At 43.4% G+C, this 15231-nt stretch overlaps 1 protein-coding gene across 6 annotated transcripts in view; it reads left to right on the top strand.

Moving 5' to 3' along the window:
• RERE (arginine-glutamic acid dipeptide repeats) overlaps nt 1–15231 on the top strand; it is a 203094-nt gene that overhangs the window by 158331 nt on the left and 29532 nt on the right. For 5 of the 6 annotated variants that reach the window (XM_072155929.1, XM_072155926.1, XM_072155924.1 and 2 more), the window contains 3 exons: nt 12692–12740; nt 13679–13803; nt 14049–14148. In XM_072155929.1, the coding sequence (XP_072012030.1) occupies nt 12692–12740; nt 13679–13803; nt 14049–14148 (274 nt within the window). Of the gene's footprint in view, nt 1–4674; nt 4872–12691; nt 12741–13678; nt 13804–14048; nt 14149–15231 lie in introns of those variants that run through there. The other variant, XM_072155930.1, reaches the window with a different exon arrangement.

Genomic DNA, 15231 nt, shown 5'->3' with positions numbered 1-15231 from the left:
ACGGGAACGCTAAAAAGAATATTATGTCCCTAACCTGAGATGCTGGTAGATAAGTGATAGAAAAGCTGGTGATGGGTTTCTCTAGAAATGTTGCAATTCCCCTGTCACTACTCAAATTTGTATTCAGTCTTCAAGCCGCTGTTAGGGCTTATTCACATGGCCATCTGCTGGGACATATATGCGGCTATAAATTTGCAGCCGCATGTACGTCACCATAGACGGCAATAGCGGCACGGCTGGGATACGGTGCCACACATGTGTGGCACCAATCCGGGCCGCACACCGCAAAAAGATAGAGCCTGCTCTATCCTTCGGCGAGTGTGCGGCCATGCCGCTGTTTTCTATGGAGGGAGGAGGGGCCACCACCTCCTCTCCAGCACACGGCAGTATGCTCGCACGGCGGGCATACTGCGTGTGAATAAACCCTTATCCAGACAGAAGCCGTACAACTTGTCTGTGTGCAGGTAGTGTATGCAGATGTCTTCAGTAATTTTCCTTGGCTGTAATGATCCAGCTGTACAAGTGCTAGGTCTTTGCCCTGACTTGTTTTTGCATCTTGGCATCATCAAGCCTTTGGCATCTACAAGGCTTGGTCACTCCCTTGTGAAAAAAGTTTTTTCACCTTAAATTTGGCACCAGAACAGTTTAAAAATGTAGTGCGTATTTTTGGAGGGAAATGTAAGACATACCGTATATTGACTCGAGTATAAGCCTAAGACTACTCTCCAATAAAATGTCTGCAGAAACAAGTTGTATTTCATCCTTTTTTTTTTCTTTGAGGATCAAAAAAAGATGGCTTCAAGGGTCACATGGTTGTGTTGCTTATAAGATGATCCACAAATACAGACAGCGGATAATGCCTGAGTGACATCCGTATTTTCATGTTCGCATGTATTTCTATAAAAAGTCACTGGCCGGGCAGGAATAGGACCTGCACTGCATTTTCTCCACACGGATCCTTGAAAAAACACATTTATGTGCTGATGTCCATTGAAATTAATGTGTCAATATGACAATCGATAAAAATAATGGATAGAAGACCGATAATAACTCTCTGCATATACATCAGCTCCAATAGTGCACATGGTGATATTGGTAAGAATTCATTTAGGAGGTTATCCTCTGCATGGCAGCCATAGCATTGATGGATTACTAAAAGTGACTGGAGGATTGGGCTATAGCAGGGGTAGGGAACCTATGGCTCGGGAGCCAGATATGGCTCTTTTGTTGGCTGCATCTGGCTCTTAGACAGCTGTGGCTACATATCTACTTGGGGGCATGTGCTGTGGCTACCTATCTGGTAGCCGCCGGTCTTTATTGGAACCCGGGAAGTGGGCAACGCCAATCAGCAGGGCACTGGCCCTTTAAATCTGTGAGTGTCCGCGCGCTGGCCACCCAGGACGGGAGCCGGAAAGTGGTGGGTTGAGTGAGCTCTGAAAAGGGGCGCTGCCACGTAGAGGGGCACTGGTGTGCCTGCATTCCGAGACCTAGATCGCAGGGGCACCGGTGACATTGGGACTACCTATCTACTGGGGGGGGCATGTGCATAAGGTACGGCTCTTACGGAATAACATTTTAAAATATGTGGCGTTCATGGCTCTCTCGACCAAAAAGGTTCCTGACCCCTGGGCTATAGTGTAAATAACCTGGCTGCAAAAAAAACTTGTATTGAGGTTTTCTTCATGAAACTATACCAGAAGATCTATAAATTTCTTGTTAGCAGAAAAACACCAGTCTGTTACTGGTTCAATCCTGCATAATACACAGGAGATGGATAGACATGGTGGAATATTTACATTGTATATCTGCACTTCAAGTTGAAAGAAAAACCACATATTTAATATATACTGTGTATGTGTGTGTGTGTATGTATTATTTATATATATATAGTTGCCTATGACCAGTGTCTTGTATATACAACAGCATCTGTATTCTGCAGGACAATGGCAGTTTGCATGTAGTTGCTTGCTCTCACCCCTAGAGGGAGTGATTCTGATGCTATTAGGGCAGTGCTGCCTCTGATCTCATATCCAGTCCTTAAGATTTCTTAGACTTGTCTTATTTTAATTGTCCCATCTCTTATTATTATTATTCTTGCCTTACAATTATTGTGCATTCTCTCTTGGATCTTGTTGCTTTCTGATGATTTTGTGATTCGGTTCTAGTTGTTGGGACTGATGCTGTAGATAGTGGAGGCTTTTCATGATGGCTGAATGGATATGCAATCGGCCTAACAATTCTTGCATCCAAAAATGTCAGAAACCGTATATGTAGAGTCTTGTATGGTATACCCTATTGTTATTGTTGGAATAGGAAAATAAGTCACAGGTATCAATCACTTGCAACTTTTATTATTTCTTTGGTTTTTCACTGCAGCTGAGACAAATATTTACCCTCTATGTAACTTGTTACTTTTAGGCTTTGTCACATCATTTTTTTTCCACATCTGTGTTGGCTGTTTTGCTGATGGTTCTACATCTGTCCATGTAAAGTGCTTATAATATAACATGGCGGACCTTACTCATAGATGTTATATTTGTTACCCATGACCTCTTTTCTTCAAAAATCTACTTGTTATATTATGCTAATGCACCAGAAGGTCTCTAGGGGGCGTTACCAGAGCCCCTCAGACTGTTACAGTCTTTCCCTCACCCTTCTCCCTCAGCACTTTCCCCTACCTATGCCTGGCAGCTACAGATAGTTGGAGGGGGGAACGGCTCCAGCTCAGTGGGTGCACAACCTGGGAAACTGCAGCATGGAGAGACTCTGGTAACACCCCCCAGGGTCCTTCTCCCTCATTGGCTTAATTTTAAAAGTTGCTTTTAGAAGGAGGGAGGCCGTGGATAACAAGTATAGCAAAATTATCACAGTCACAGTGCTTGAATCTAGGAGTATGTGTCCCTGGTTTACCCATGCTTGATTTCGATGGTAGATTTCCTTTAACAGGGTTTTCCCATGAGGTGGGGGTCTCAGTGATGAGACCCCCACAGATCACAAGAACGAGGAGTCCAATGCAGTCCCACGTTCCTCCTTGGGACCCTTTGTCGCTCCCTGAGATTAATGGAGCAGGCGGCCGGACATGCTCCTTTCATCTCTATGGAGCAGATAGAGATAATTGGAACAGATGGGACCCCATCGGACCCCTTGGTCTTGTGATCTTTGGGGGTCTCATCACTGTGTATAGGGCCTAACTTGTTTCGTGGGAAAACCCCTTTAAGCTTCAATGGGTTGTCCTCTTTAAGCAAATAATTGATATTGTTTGTGTAAGGAAAAGTTATACAGTTTTTCAATATATTTTCTGTTTCAATGCCTCAGTTTTCTAGAGCTCTGCTTGCTGTCCTACTAGTGAAAGCTACGATATTAACTTCCAGTGGATATAAATCTGTCCCTGGTCATGTGATGTCACACAGGTGCACGAGCCGTTATCACAGAGTAATCAGAGCCGTGTGATGTGACGTGCACCTGGGATATAAGGACATCAAGCAGAGATCTAGAAAAACGTGAGGAATTGAAACAGAAATTATATTTCAAAACTGTATAACTTTTCCTTTCAGCAAATAATTGATATGATCTCTGTAAGTGGACAACCCCTTTAAGGCTACATGTTTGTGCATTGTGTTCCCCACTTGCAATATGTAACATTAGCTTTGGCTATCATGCTTTCTCTGTTATAGAGCTGCAGTACCATGACTGACCTGTGAACAGGTGTGGCGCTGTTGAAAACAAAATTGCCATTAAAAAAAAAAATCCAAGTCAACTTCTCAGATACAATACAAGGGTGCTGTTCCCTTAGACTAGAGGTCCTCCTTGTCTAATGGCTTTTGTTTGGAGCCTTTACCAACTCATTAAAAGGATGTAAAATATATGACTGATATTGCTCTGCATGTCATATGCCCGGGTCTTGATGCCCAGTGTTGGTAATATTATAATATCATTGTTGGTATGAGGCACACTGTCAGGCAGCCACATGTAGACCCCCAAGATGCTGGTCAGTAAAATATGTCCTAGTGTTTGCTTGTGTGCATTATTTGTTGCCTGTACAATTTCGATGGAGAATAAGAAATGGATATTTAAAGGGATTGACCAAATTTCTCCTGTATAGTAATGCCGAGCAAAAAGAGGGACCCCCTGTTCAGGAGCCTCATCTTTTGGATAAGTGTGTAATGCTCCACCTGCCCTGTGGTGGCGCTGTAGGGAAGTTGAACACTTCCTTCCTTGTTTCCCTTCCTGTCCTAATGTAAGATATGCTGTATGTAAATGCTTTGCTGTGTTCTGTTCTGAGTGGGGGGGTCTGGGGTCGGGTCTGTCTCCCCCGGTAGGTTCCCTGTGATTTGGGATGTGATCCCTGGAGGATGCTCGGTTTCTCCTCCTCCTCAGTTGTCACTCGGATGCAGGGGCCTGAGGCGTCGTTCCTCACAGAATCCCTCGGCGGGGCCCCTGCCTCTTCTCTGCACACAGGCTCAGTATGGCAGGGAGAGGTGCGAGCAGAGGCTGTGTACTCCGCTTTATTTACGGAAACAGCGGGGTTGGGATTGATTGCGTTGTAGGAAGGTCTGTGGCGAAGACGAGAAAGGAGTTAGAGGGGGGGCTGGAGGGGGGGAGTGGACCAGAAACAAGCAGGAGGGGGTCACAGCACATGCTCAGTGCCTGGAGTCTGAGGGGGGAAGTTTGCAGCGCTGTGCGTGGAGGCTGAGGTCATAGCACAAGCTCAGTGAAAGCTCTCTGAGGTCTCTGACTGCATGTGCCACCATTTTGAGTAGTTTAGAGTAAGGGAAAAGGGTAGAGTTTAGAGCAGGGACTGCAGGCTGAGGGATCCAGGCAGAGCCAGCAGCACCTGTGCTAGTGATGGATGACCTGTTCAGCCCCTGCAGGTAGGAACATGACATCTCTGGCCTCCCGCACTGCTGCTTCTCCAGGCTGCCCCTGTCTTATTAATATTGCATGTCACTGGCGCTCGCTGCAGCCGCTCCGCTTGTTTACCTGTCAGCAGCCCCACCATGTCAGGTACCGTGCTCCGTGCCGTATGTTCTCTCCGCTTTTTTATTTCTCTCCTCCTCCACCATCCTCGCTTCTCCGTCTGTTCCTGCAGAGCTGCGTTAACCTCTTCCAGCCCTGACTGGGGAATGCATTTCAGTCTCCTCGGCTTCCTAAGAGGGAGTATTTTGTCCTCCGCCGCTCTCTGTAGAGCCAGGAGATGCTACAGAGGCTGCACGGCCGGCTATGTGGCTCCTTTTGGTGTAATGTTTTGGGCCTGCAGTGAGTGTTTAGATAATGTTTTCGGGAGGGTTGGAGTTGGAGAGTCATTGGCTGCCTACAGCTGTGGGTGGAAACTTTTGTCTTGATTGAGAAGTCTACGTTCCCCCGGCTAATGATGGGAATTATTATGATAATGGGCTGGAAGTTAAAAAGCAAATAATCCACCTAATCTGCTACGTCCCGCTGCTTAATCACAGCTTGTTGTGCGCTGTCATTGTAACCGCTGCGTCCGGCTCCTCATCCCTGCCTCGGTTTTATTACTTTTCGGGATGTCAGTAATAAATACAACTTTGGTTTACCTGCTGTGGGATGTTGTTCTTTTTATTTTTTTTTATTTTTTTTCTCCACGCAATTTTTTAATAATACTAAATTATTTTTTAAAAAGTGTTTTTTTTTAAAATAATAATAATAATAATATGCATGACTTGACCTACATTTAAAGCCTGCAAATACTTTTTCTTAAAGCAAATAATAAATACTGAAATAATAGAAATAACTGAATAAAAGAAATAAAACTTGGCGTCAACAAAACTTTCCCCGGGATCCAATGAAGATCATTGACGTCAGTGGAAATGACTCCCAGAAGTTTGGCATTAGCTGTCACTTTTAAGTGCATCTCTCACCCCTCCCTTCTTTCTTTCTTTCTCTCTTTCTCGATGTTTACTTTGTCATGCCTTGTATTCTTTATCACTGCAGAAATTCAATAATTTACACTAATTTGTATAAATAAAACTGATCTGTCAGATTCCGCTGTTTTATCACTTTTCTTTTGGATAATCTAAAAGTGAATATTTTTTTTAAACTGGAAGGTTTTTACCCTTTTCAGCAAATAATTGTTTGTATAAAGAAAAGTTATATCTTTTCAATTTACTTTATGTATAAATTCCTCAGAGTTTTCTAGATCTCTGCTTGCTGTCTTTCTATAGAAATCTTCTCCGTATACTTTCAGTGGATACCAATGTGTCCCTGGTTATGTTATGGACACGCAGGTGCACACATGTTTGTATTCTGTATAGAGACTGTTTTGGGCAGAACTTTTGCAAACACTTTTATAAAGTTACATCCATGTGGTGGCTGTTATTGGTTTGTGTTGTTTTTATCTTCCTATGAATAGGTTAATGTCTACAATGTTCTGTATTTTAAGAGGACCCAAATATTGGCTTGGGGATCTGCTTCCTAAAGTCCGGCGTATTCGTGAGGGGGCAGGTCCCGGCATAAAGCCTGGCAGTCACCACCGACTTATGGTATGGGGGGAAGCTTGGTCCGGCGTTCTGAACGCTATGTAGTGTTCACTAGCTTTATCAGTATTTTCTGATAAAGCTAGCAGTTTAACACTGCTATTACTGGGGTAGGGCTAGTGAGCTGCTTACTTTTAGCGAAAATTATGCAAATGACCGAGGGAATCGGCTCTAACATTTATGGAGCCCGTAGCCCCTCAGACTCATTTGCATAATTTGTTATGCCATTTTTTTGTGTTAAATAAGAGCATAAGGAGCTAAAAGGGAGCAGATCTTGCCAGAGGGGGCACATGGCAGTATGTCATTGTGCTTGGTTTACAATCTTTGGTTGTAGATGTCCCTTAATTTTATTAAGCTAAAGTTTCAGATCTTTACACTATTTATTTTATTCCATTTTTTATTAAGAAAGTTAGTTGTTCTTGGATTTTTTAGTTTATCAATGAGATATTATTTTAGAGCACAATAAATACTTTATTTACACTATATTCAGGAACTGCTTGCTGTCATTCTATAGGAAACGTAATTGTTTACTTCCTGTAGATTGAAATCTGTCCCTGGTCATGTGATGATGGAAATATTTTGTTAGGGTTCATTCACACACTGTATGCCCGCCATGCGCTGGAGGTGAGGCGGAGGTGACCCCTCCTCCCTCCGTAGAGAATAGCGGCGCACGGCCGCACACACGCCAATAGATAGAGCATGCTCTATCTTTTTGCGGTGTGCGGGCCGGATCGGTGCCACACGTGTGGCACCGTATCTGCGCCGCGCCGCTATTGCCGTCTATGGGGACGTACATGCGGCCGCAAATTTGCAGCCACATGTACGTCCCCGCAGACGGCCATGTGAATGAGCCCTTAGGGTAACTGAATAGTATCGTTTAATAAGCAAAGTAAACAATTTAGGTTCCTATTGAAATAGAGGCAGTCCCCGGGTTACATACAAAGGTTTGTTCTTAAGTTGAATTTGTATGTAAGTCGAAACTGTATATTTTATAATTTTAGATCCAGGCAAATTATTATTTTTTTTTTTTTTTTTTTTTTTTTTTTTGCCCCAGTGACGATTGGAGTTTCAAAATTTTTTGCTGTAATGGGAACAAGGATTATCAATAAAACTTCTTTACAGAAACTTTACAGCTGATCATTGCAGTCTGGGGCTATAGTAAAGCATTCAGACAGCTTCACCAGAGGTCACAGTGGGCAGAGAGGTCCGTCTTTAACGAAGGGTCGTCTGTAAGTCGGGTGTCCTTAAGAAGGGGATTGCCTGTAACGGCAAACAGATCTATAAACCATGAGAAAGTTACAAAAGCATATTAGAAAGTTGTGTAATCTTTATTGTACAAAAAAGATCAATTATTTAAACTATTATTAAAACTGGGCAACCCTTTGATTTTAACTTTTTGCTGTCCTATTTTGTGGAGGTCATACACAGCCTTATTGCAGCGCCATTTGCAGTGCTATTATATGCCGTATTATGGAGGTGTTCTTCCATAGAGAGGAAACCTGTATGTTAGAACAGATGTGAAAGGAAATAATGTCTGTCTTATCTCCAGACCATAGGTTGTGCAGGGTATTGCTACTAAACTTTACTTCTACCCAGCTGAACTGTAATACTGGCACAAACCATAGTCAGGGATTGAGTTTTTCAGCTTTTCAAATTGTGCTGAAAAAACCTAACTCTTCTTATACATGAGTCAATAAAAAAAAAATTAACACTGTACCTTTCCAACGCCCCTCGCAGGTCCTCTTCTTGCTTCCGGTGCCTCTCCGAGTAGTTTGGCTCCTCTTGGGTCCCTTCGCGATGTTGGCAGCTCAAAAACAATGACGTCAGCAAGAGTCTGACATCATTGCGTGCGACGGCCATGCGCGAGGAGCAGAAGGACCCGAAGAGGCACTGGAACATCCGAAGCAAGAGGAAGACCTGCAGGGGGCGTCGGAAAGGTGAGTTCAGTATTAATTTTTTTGTTAATTAAAAGCTTGGCATAGTGGTGGGGCAGGGGCTGGCTGACTGTATACTGGGGGGGGGGGGGGGCAGGGGCTGGCCGGCTGTATACTGGGGGGGGGGGGGCAGGGGCTGGCCGGCTGTATACTGGGGGGGGGGCAGGGGCTGGCCGGCTGTATACTGGGGGGGGGGGGCAGGGGCTGGCCGGCTGTATACTGGGGGGGCAGGGGCTGGCCGGCTGTATACTGGGGGGGGGGCAGGGGCTGGCAGGCTGTATACTGGGGGGGGGGCAGGGGCTGGCCAGCTGTATACTGGGGGGCAGGGGCTGGCCGGCTGTATACTGGGGAGGCAGGGGCTGGCCGGCTATATATACTGAGGAATATGGGCTGCTTAATTTATGCTTGCTGGAGGCTGTGACCAAAGCATTTCCCGTCCTAGGCTTATACTTGAGTTGATAGGTTTTCCCTCTGCTCACACTTGGGTCGGCTTATTCTCCAGTATATACAGTGTGTATTTCAACCCCTTTACATTTCAGTGCATTGTTATCTCTTGCAGTCATTTTGGAGAATTTCTAAGTTTTTTTTACTTCCCTCAACCTTTGTTACAGGATTGCCTCCTAAGAACTTTTTTTTTTTAATTTAGAAAAATTGTCCCATTTTTATGTTCTCCCTGATAGGTGCAGACTTGGTTTTTCTGGGCGGTGAATATTGTTTAAGCTGCATGGTTGGTTGTACTATCAGGTGCCTTTATAAATTGAGTGTTTCTTTTGCATGCAACTTGTTAAGACCAGAAGCAGACCTGAATTGGTCGAATGGTTTCCGGTTTGTTGAAGCTTCAGAAGTTTGCTTGAGGAAACCTGAATGTGTCCTGGCATCCCAAGGCTTTGTTCACATTATTTATTTAGTTATCTTTTTTGATACATTACTGCAACATTCTGTCCATCAAAAGTTATTGACAACCGATACAAGTGTGAACAGAGCGTTAGATTTTGTTTCCAGCCATGGAGAATAATTGGTGATCAGAAGGTTGGGTTTTTTTTTCCTCCTTTGTACAGGTTTTTATTAACATTTTTGGGACATCCCCTTTAACTAGTGTCATATCACTCCTGAATGATCAGAATGGAGTATACTTTCTTTATATAAACCTTCAGGTATCTTTCAGAATTGTCAGTGGATATTCAACACTTACTATATATCGGAATTTTTTTTAAAACATTCTTTTTGGCATGGTAACACTTTTTCTGCGTGCAATGCAGTTTTTTTTTTCACAATGCAGCAAATAGAGGGTTTGTGGGAACGAGTAATAGATCGATCACTATGCTGTGGTTTCCTAGTATATGTTGATAGCCCAACTTTCCAATTTATTATAAAGAACTGAAAAGTGGCGAGTGCTCCGCCCCCATTAACTGCATTCGTGTCAATGAGAATTTTTAATCTTTTGCTGGAGATTTTATCCCAATTTACAAGTCAATAACTGACCTTGAAGATCCGGGTTGATAATCTGCAAGGATTCCGCACACAAATCTGCACCAGTTTTCCACATAATAATCCAAATCTGCTACACGCGGCTCTTCCTGAAGAAGTTGGCGTCTGCGGCTGTTCCAGGCATACATGCAGTTACGGATGAGATGGATTTGGAATGAGTAAGTTGAGCATCTTTATAATAGGCTACCTGTACCTGTGAGTGGCCAAAATCGGATTTGAAAAACGGACCTTAGCGACTATTTTTTCCCCCCCGTTTTTTGACTGATTTGCTTGTCATGCATTTGTCTTTAATGGATCCTCATAAACTATGGTCCATGAAAAACGGATCTGACCAGAACATGCGCTTAATGGATTAGTCACATTCCCCACTAAAGAAACGTATGCGGACAGTGATCCGTTAATATGTATTGAGTGCCGCCGTGTTCCGACCATAAAAAAATGGATGGTGCACATCCGATTATTGTCCTTAACATCTCCTCTTAATGCATCAGACAAACTTGGCTCTGCTACATCTATACAGTGAAATGCACATATGTAGTAGTACTAGTTCATGGTAAAATCCCATGCATATTTATAGGTCATGTCAGTGTCGTATTGTCGTGACAAAAATACGGAGGAGAATGTAAATTTCCTGTTTGGTGGGGGGAATTTCCTTTCCTACAGCCGCTAGAGACTGGGGAAGGCACGTGTGGTAGTGGGGGGCTGCAGGGTGGGATCATTACTATACGAGTGTCTGTGCCCCCGCTACACCTCCTCCTGCCATTTCACTCCCCCAGAGCCTCGCTGTCCAGCGCGTGTTTACCTCGGCGAGCACCGCGTTTCCATGGCAACCAACATTTTTTCAAAGGGAAGATCTTGTCATTTTATGTAATTCGCCGCAGCTGAAGAGGGCCGAAATATTAAGTTGTTGCCATGGCGACGGCTTTGATAGATCGGTTTCTTTTGTGTCTTTTTCTGCAATTTTTTTTTTTCCTCCCCCTTTCGAAATTATGTAGTCCAGGAGTCTAGGATTAACACCTTCCTCACAGGGTGCAAACCTCGGCCTCCAGATCACAACTATACAAATGGCAATGGCGGGGTTTGATGTCGATGCATTAAAGCCCTCACGCTGACATCAGATGACAGTGTGGTCTCAGGGACGGGGACGTTACTGGTCCCTGCAGGGAGCTGGAGTCCCACACTGTGACTGCTATTATCAGTACACTGCCTAGATATGAGATATGGACCCTGTCATATCACCAAGCCCTGCGCCTACCCCTGTTGTCTGCATTTCCAACAATTTTTTTTTTTGGTCTTGTTTCCTTAATGGACCGTTTATACTTTTTAAAGATTTAAAGATTCAGTTTTGTGTAAGGTGTAACTAAATGGTAGAAACTATTTTTTTTTAATTGCAGAAATGAATGGGAAAAGTTGAGTCATTACACACTTAATCAGGTTCCTTTAACTCTGAGCTGTCAGTGGATACGGGATAGAAAGCTGATTTACATAGTCTGCTTAAGTAAGAAGGACACAGGAACAGATTTATCTGACATGAAAATCCATCATGACAAACCAGGGGGCACTTACTTATAGATCCAGGCACCGTGACAGTCGTAATCTTCTTATATTTGTTATCCATGGCCTCCTACCTTTAAATATTATGGTAATGAGCCAGATGGGCTCTGGGGGTGTCATCAGAGCCCCTCAGTGCTGCATCTTCACAGGAGGTTACGCTGTCTCCCCCTCATTCTTCGTGGTGTAATCTCACTGCAGTAGAGGAAGCGGAAACACACAGTGGAGGGGAGCCCCTGCACAGTGTAACAGCCTGTGAATCTGCAGCACAGAGGGGCTCTGCTAATGCCCTCATTAGCGTTATTTTAAAAATTGATTTTACGAGAAAGGGGTCCATGGAGACAAATATAAGATCACTAACGTCACAGTGGCTGGATCTATGAGTATTTGTCCCTGGTTTATCATGATGGATTTTGATGGTAAATGCTCCAGTCAGGGTTAATTAATTGAATAATACTTGGTGCAGGGCCTGAAAGGAGGAGTATAACTTCATTGTATTCCTAGAACCTTGCTCCTGCATATTCCAGGAATCGGCTTTGACATGAATGTTTATTTAATAAAGTATATTGCAAAGTTTACCATTATCATCTGCACTAATAATTTATAATATTTTGTCAAAAGTTTAGTTTTTAGCGCAGCATTCTGATCCTTTTTTTGCGCAGCATGTAGAAGTCAATGTCATGTTGACAGATCTATTTTCTTTCCCTTTTTAATCAATTTTCTATTTTTTTTATCAAAATAAACCAACAAAAGGCAAAAAGCAGTGAATTTGCCCTTCCAATACTTTGCTGTATGCTTTACATATAGAGAATGTATTATTGTCTTGACAGGTTTATTGGTTATGTAAGAATATATTTGGATAGTTTGGCATAAGTTGCCATCAGAGCAGCTGACCTGATACTGGTGTATTATTGCGGCCTGGCCTTCGCTGGGTACAGCAGGTACAGACACAGAGTCTCCTGGGGGCATCCAGTCTTGGCATGAAAGACGATGGCGATCAGCCAGTGTTACACTCAATCACCTCTGTGCCCAACTTTCAGGTCCATTCTGCAACCTGCTGCACAGATTTGGAGGGCCACCTGCCTCCGTCCATTCACACTTTGTCACACTTTGTGTGTACTAGGAGGGTACAGATAGTTGTTTGTACCTTATTTCCTGCTCTTTATAATAATTATAATTGATATGATACTTTAATATAATCCTTTACTTGTGTTTGTGTTGCAGGAGGCTGAATAGCACCCAAGGAGAGATTCGCGTGGGGCCAAGTCACCAGGTACATTTTGTTTTATAGGCCGTAGATCAGCGATGTGGAGCTTGGTATAAATGTGTCGGCGTTTAATGTTTGATTGAATAAATGGCTTTTGTTGAACACTACACTGCAGCCCATCGTCCGTCTACATCTATTGCCAGGAGGATTATAAGGCTACATGTACGATGGTCAATGGGGGTTGACTTCTGGGGGCCTTATTTGTTCTAAAATTGAAGAGACTGCACCCCTGATCCCCACACATGATTTGGGATGAGCAGTAGTTTCCATTCACAGTGAGTAGGTTGGAGCACTGTTGTGCAGATTAAGGGTTTATTCACATGTGGTATGATTCCATGGACTGAACACTGCTCCAGGGACAGGACTCCTTGCATCATGGATAGTTTTATGCAAGGAGTCCCTGCTTCCCAGTGGAGCAACTAAGCCACACTTAAAACACGATAACAATACAGCACCATGATTTTTTTAGGGTGATGCCACACATGGCGGTTTGAACCGGTTTTTGGTCCATTTTTACGCAGTCCGTTAAAAACCGCATCCTTTTTTTAAAAACGCATGCATTTTTTGAAAATGCATCCGTTTTTTTTACCATTTTTTAATTAAGATAATGGTTAAAACCTATCAAAAACTGATGCGGTTTTTAACACATGCGGTGTTTAACGGACTGCTTAAAAACGGACCAAAGACGTGTTCAAAACGCCATGTGTGATATCACACTTAGGGATACTTTTGACTGAAGTTGCTATGGCGGTCTGTAAACCTTTCTTTGTGACAATTGGTATGCCGTACAATTATTATCTATGTCTTAGTGATAACTTGCCATGGTAGTTCAGTTGACTCATCCGCTGGCAGATATTCAGTATCACTTGTGTCCAGAGTTCTTCAGAGTGCGTGGTACTTGTGTCATGTATCAAGAGGGTCTAACATCTTACTCTGCTCCACAGGCCAAACTCCCTGATCTGCAACCCTTCCCATCTCCTGACCGGGATCCCATCACTCAGCATGAAGAGCTGGTGTGGATGCCCGGGGTCAATGACTGCGATCTGCTCATGTACCTCAGGGCGGCCAGGTGACACCCCTTTTTTTTTTAAACTAATTGTGTGTCTATAGAATATCCTGTAACATTATAATAATTAGAGGTCAGAACTCTTATAGTCCCAACGCAGAAGGGACTCTGGGCATGTGATATCTGCACATAGGAATACAAAATGTGTTTTTTAATCTAAAAACTTTGTGTTATGTGTTTGTCTGACATCATTACTTGCATGGGGCTGTAGCCAGCATTATACTCACCATATGCGTCTCTCTGGACAGGAGCATGGCTGCATTTGCAGGGATGTGCGATGGCGGATCTACAGAAGATGGCTGTGTTGCTGCTTCTCGTGATGATACCACACTCAATGCACTAAATACAGTAAGTATTAGTTGTGAACATATGAGTCTACAAAGAGGCAATTTCATACAATGCAATAATATGTTTTTTGGTGGCCAATAAAAAAGTGCAGCTCACAGTCATTTAGTCCACTGTAATCCTTCCCAGATCACTTGTCCAATTACATTTACATCCTTTCTCTTAACGGGATTGCCCATAACTTGTAGATTGGGGGGTGGGGCTCTGGTGGAGAGCCCCTCCCCCACAGATCACAAGACTCCAAGGGCTCCATTGGAATCCAATGAATAGAAATCTGGTTCCGCATGTGCCTGCCTCTCGGTTAGTGTTTATGGTGCTGCCAGAAATAGCCGAATGCAGGATTTTCATAATTGCAATAAACTGTGCATGGAGAGGCGGCGCGAATATCCAACCTGCTGCTTCATTCTTTTGGGGTACAACGGATCCCCACTATCTGCAAGTTATGCCCTATCCACAGGATAGTTCATGTTGGACTTGATGTGGCTGGACAACCCCTTTAAATCTCCATGTTGTGATGTGCTGTCCCTCTGTTACTGTTACTGTTAAATATTCTCTAAAATAGACATGTTTTACTTTGCGTAGCCCTTGCTTTCATTTGGACCACAATATTTATTAAAATTGCTTTTCGGTCCAAAAAAAAGTATGTGTGGACTCTCCAATGTGTGTAGTATTGTCTTAGCTCTGTAAAAACTTCTCAAATCAGGTAGGTTTGATAAGTTATATTCCGCTGCCCAATGGTTGCAGTAGATACATGACAATTTCTAGTCATGTAAATTGATGAAACTTACCTCTGAATGTACTCTTACTGGGAGGTGGCAGGCCAGGACTGGCGGATAAATGTGAGGAATGATCTGCCTTCTTAGGCCTGGATGTCATTGGTTTTATTTAATAATTTTCTTTTAAGTTATAATAGTCCTTGGCTGGATCTGTTTATGTTTAGCCACCAGTATGTGCAGAGACCTTACTCCAGAAAGGTACTTCGATAACCTGCAGCTTCTCAGCGAGGCAACTGCAGGTTGTACGTCTCAATAATAAGGTATTACAGCATGCGTTTATATTTGGGGGAAATCGCAGAAGTCAGGTCAT

Source organism: Engystomops pustulosus, chromosome 6 (genome assembly GCF_040894005.1).
Source record: "Engystomops pustulosus chromosome 6, aEngPut4.maternal, whole genome shotgun sequence".
In the NCBI taxonomy this organism is placed as follows: Eukaryota; Metazoa; Chordata; class Amphibia; order Anura; family Leptodactylidae; genus Engystomops; species Engystomops pustulosus.
Note: the sequence above shows the minus strand (reverse complement) of the source record. Positions and strands in the feature narration are given on the sequence as shown.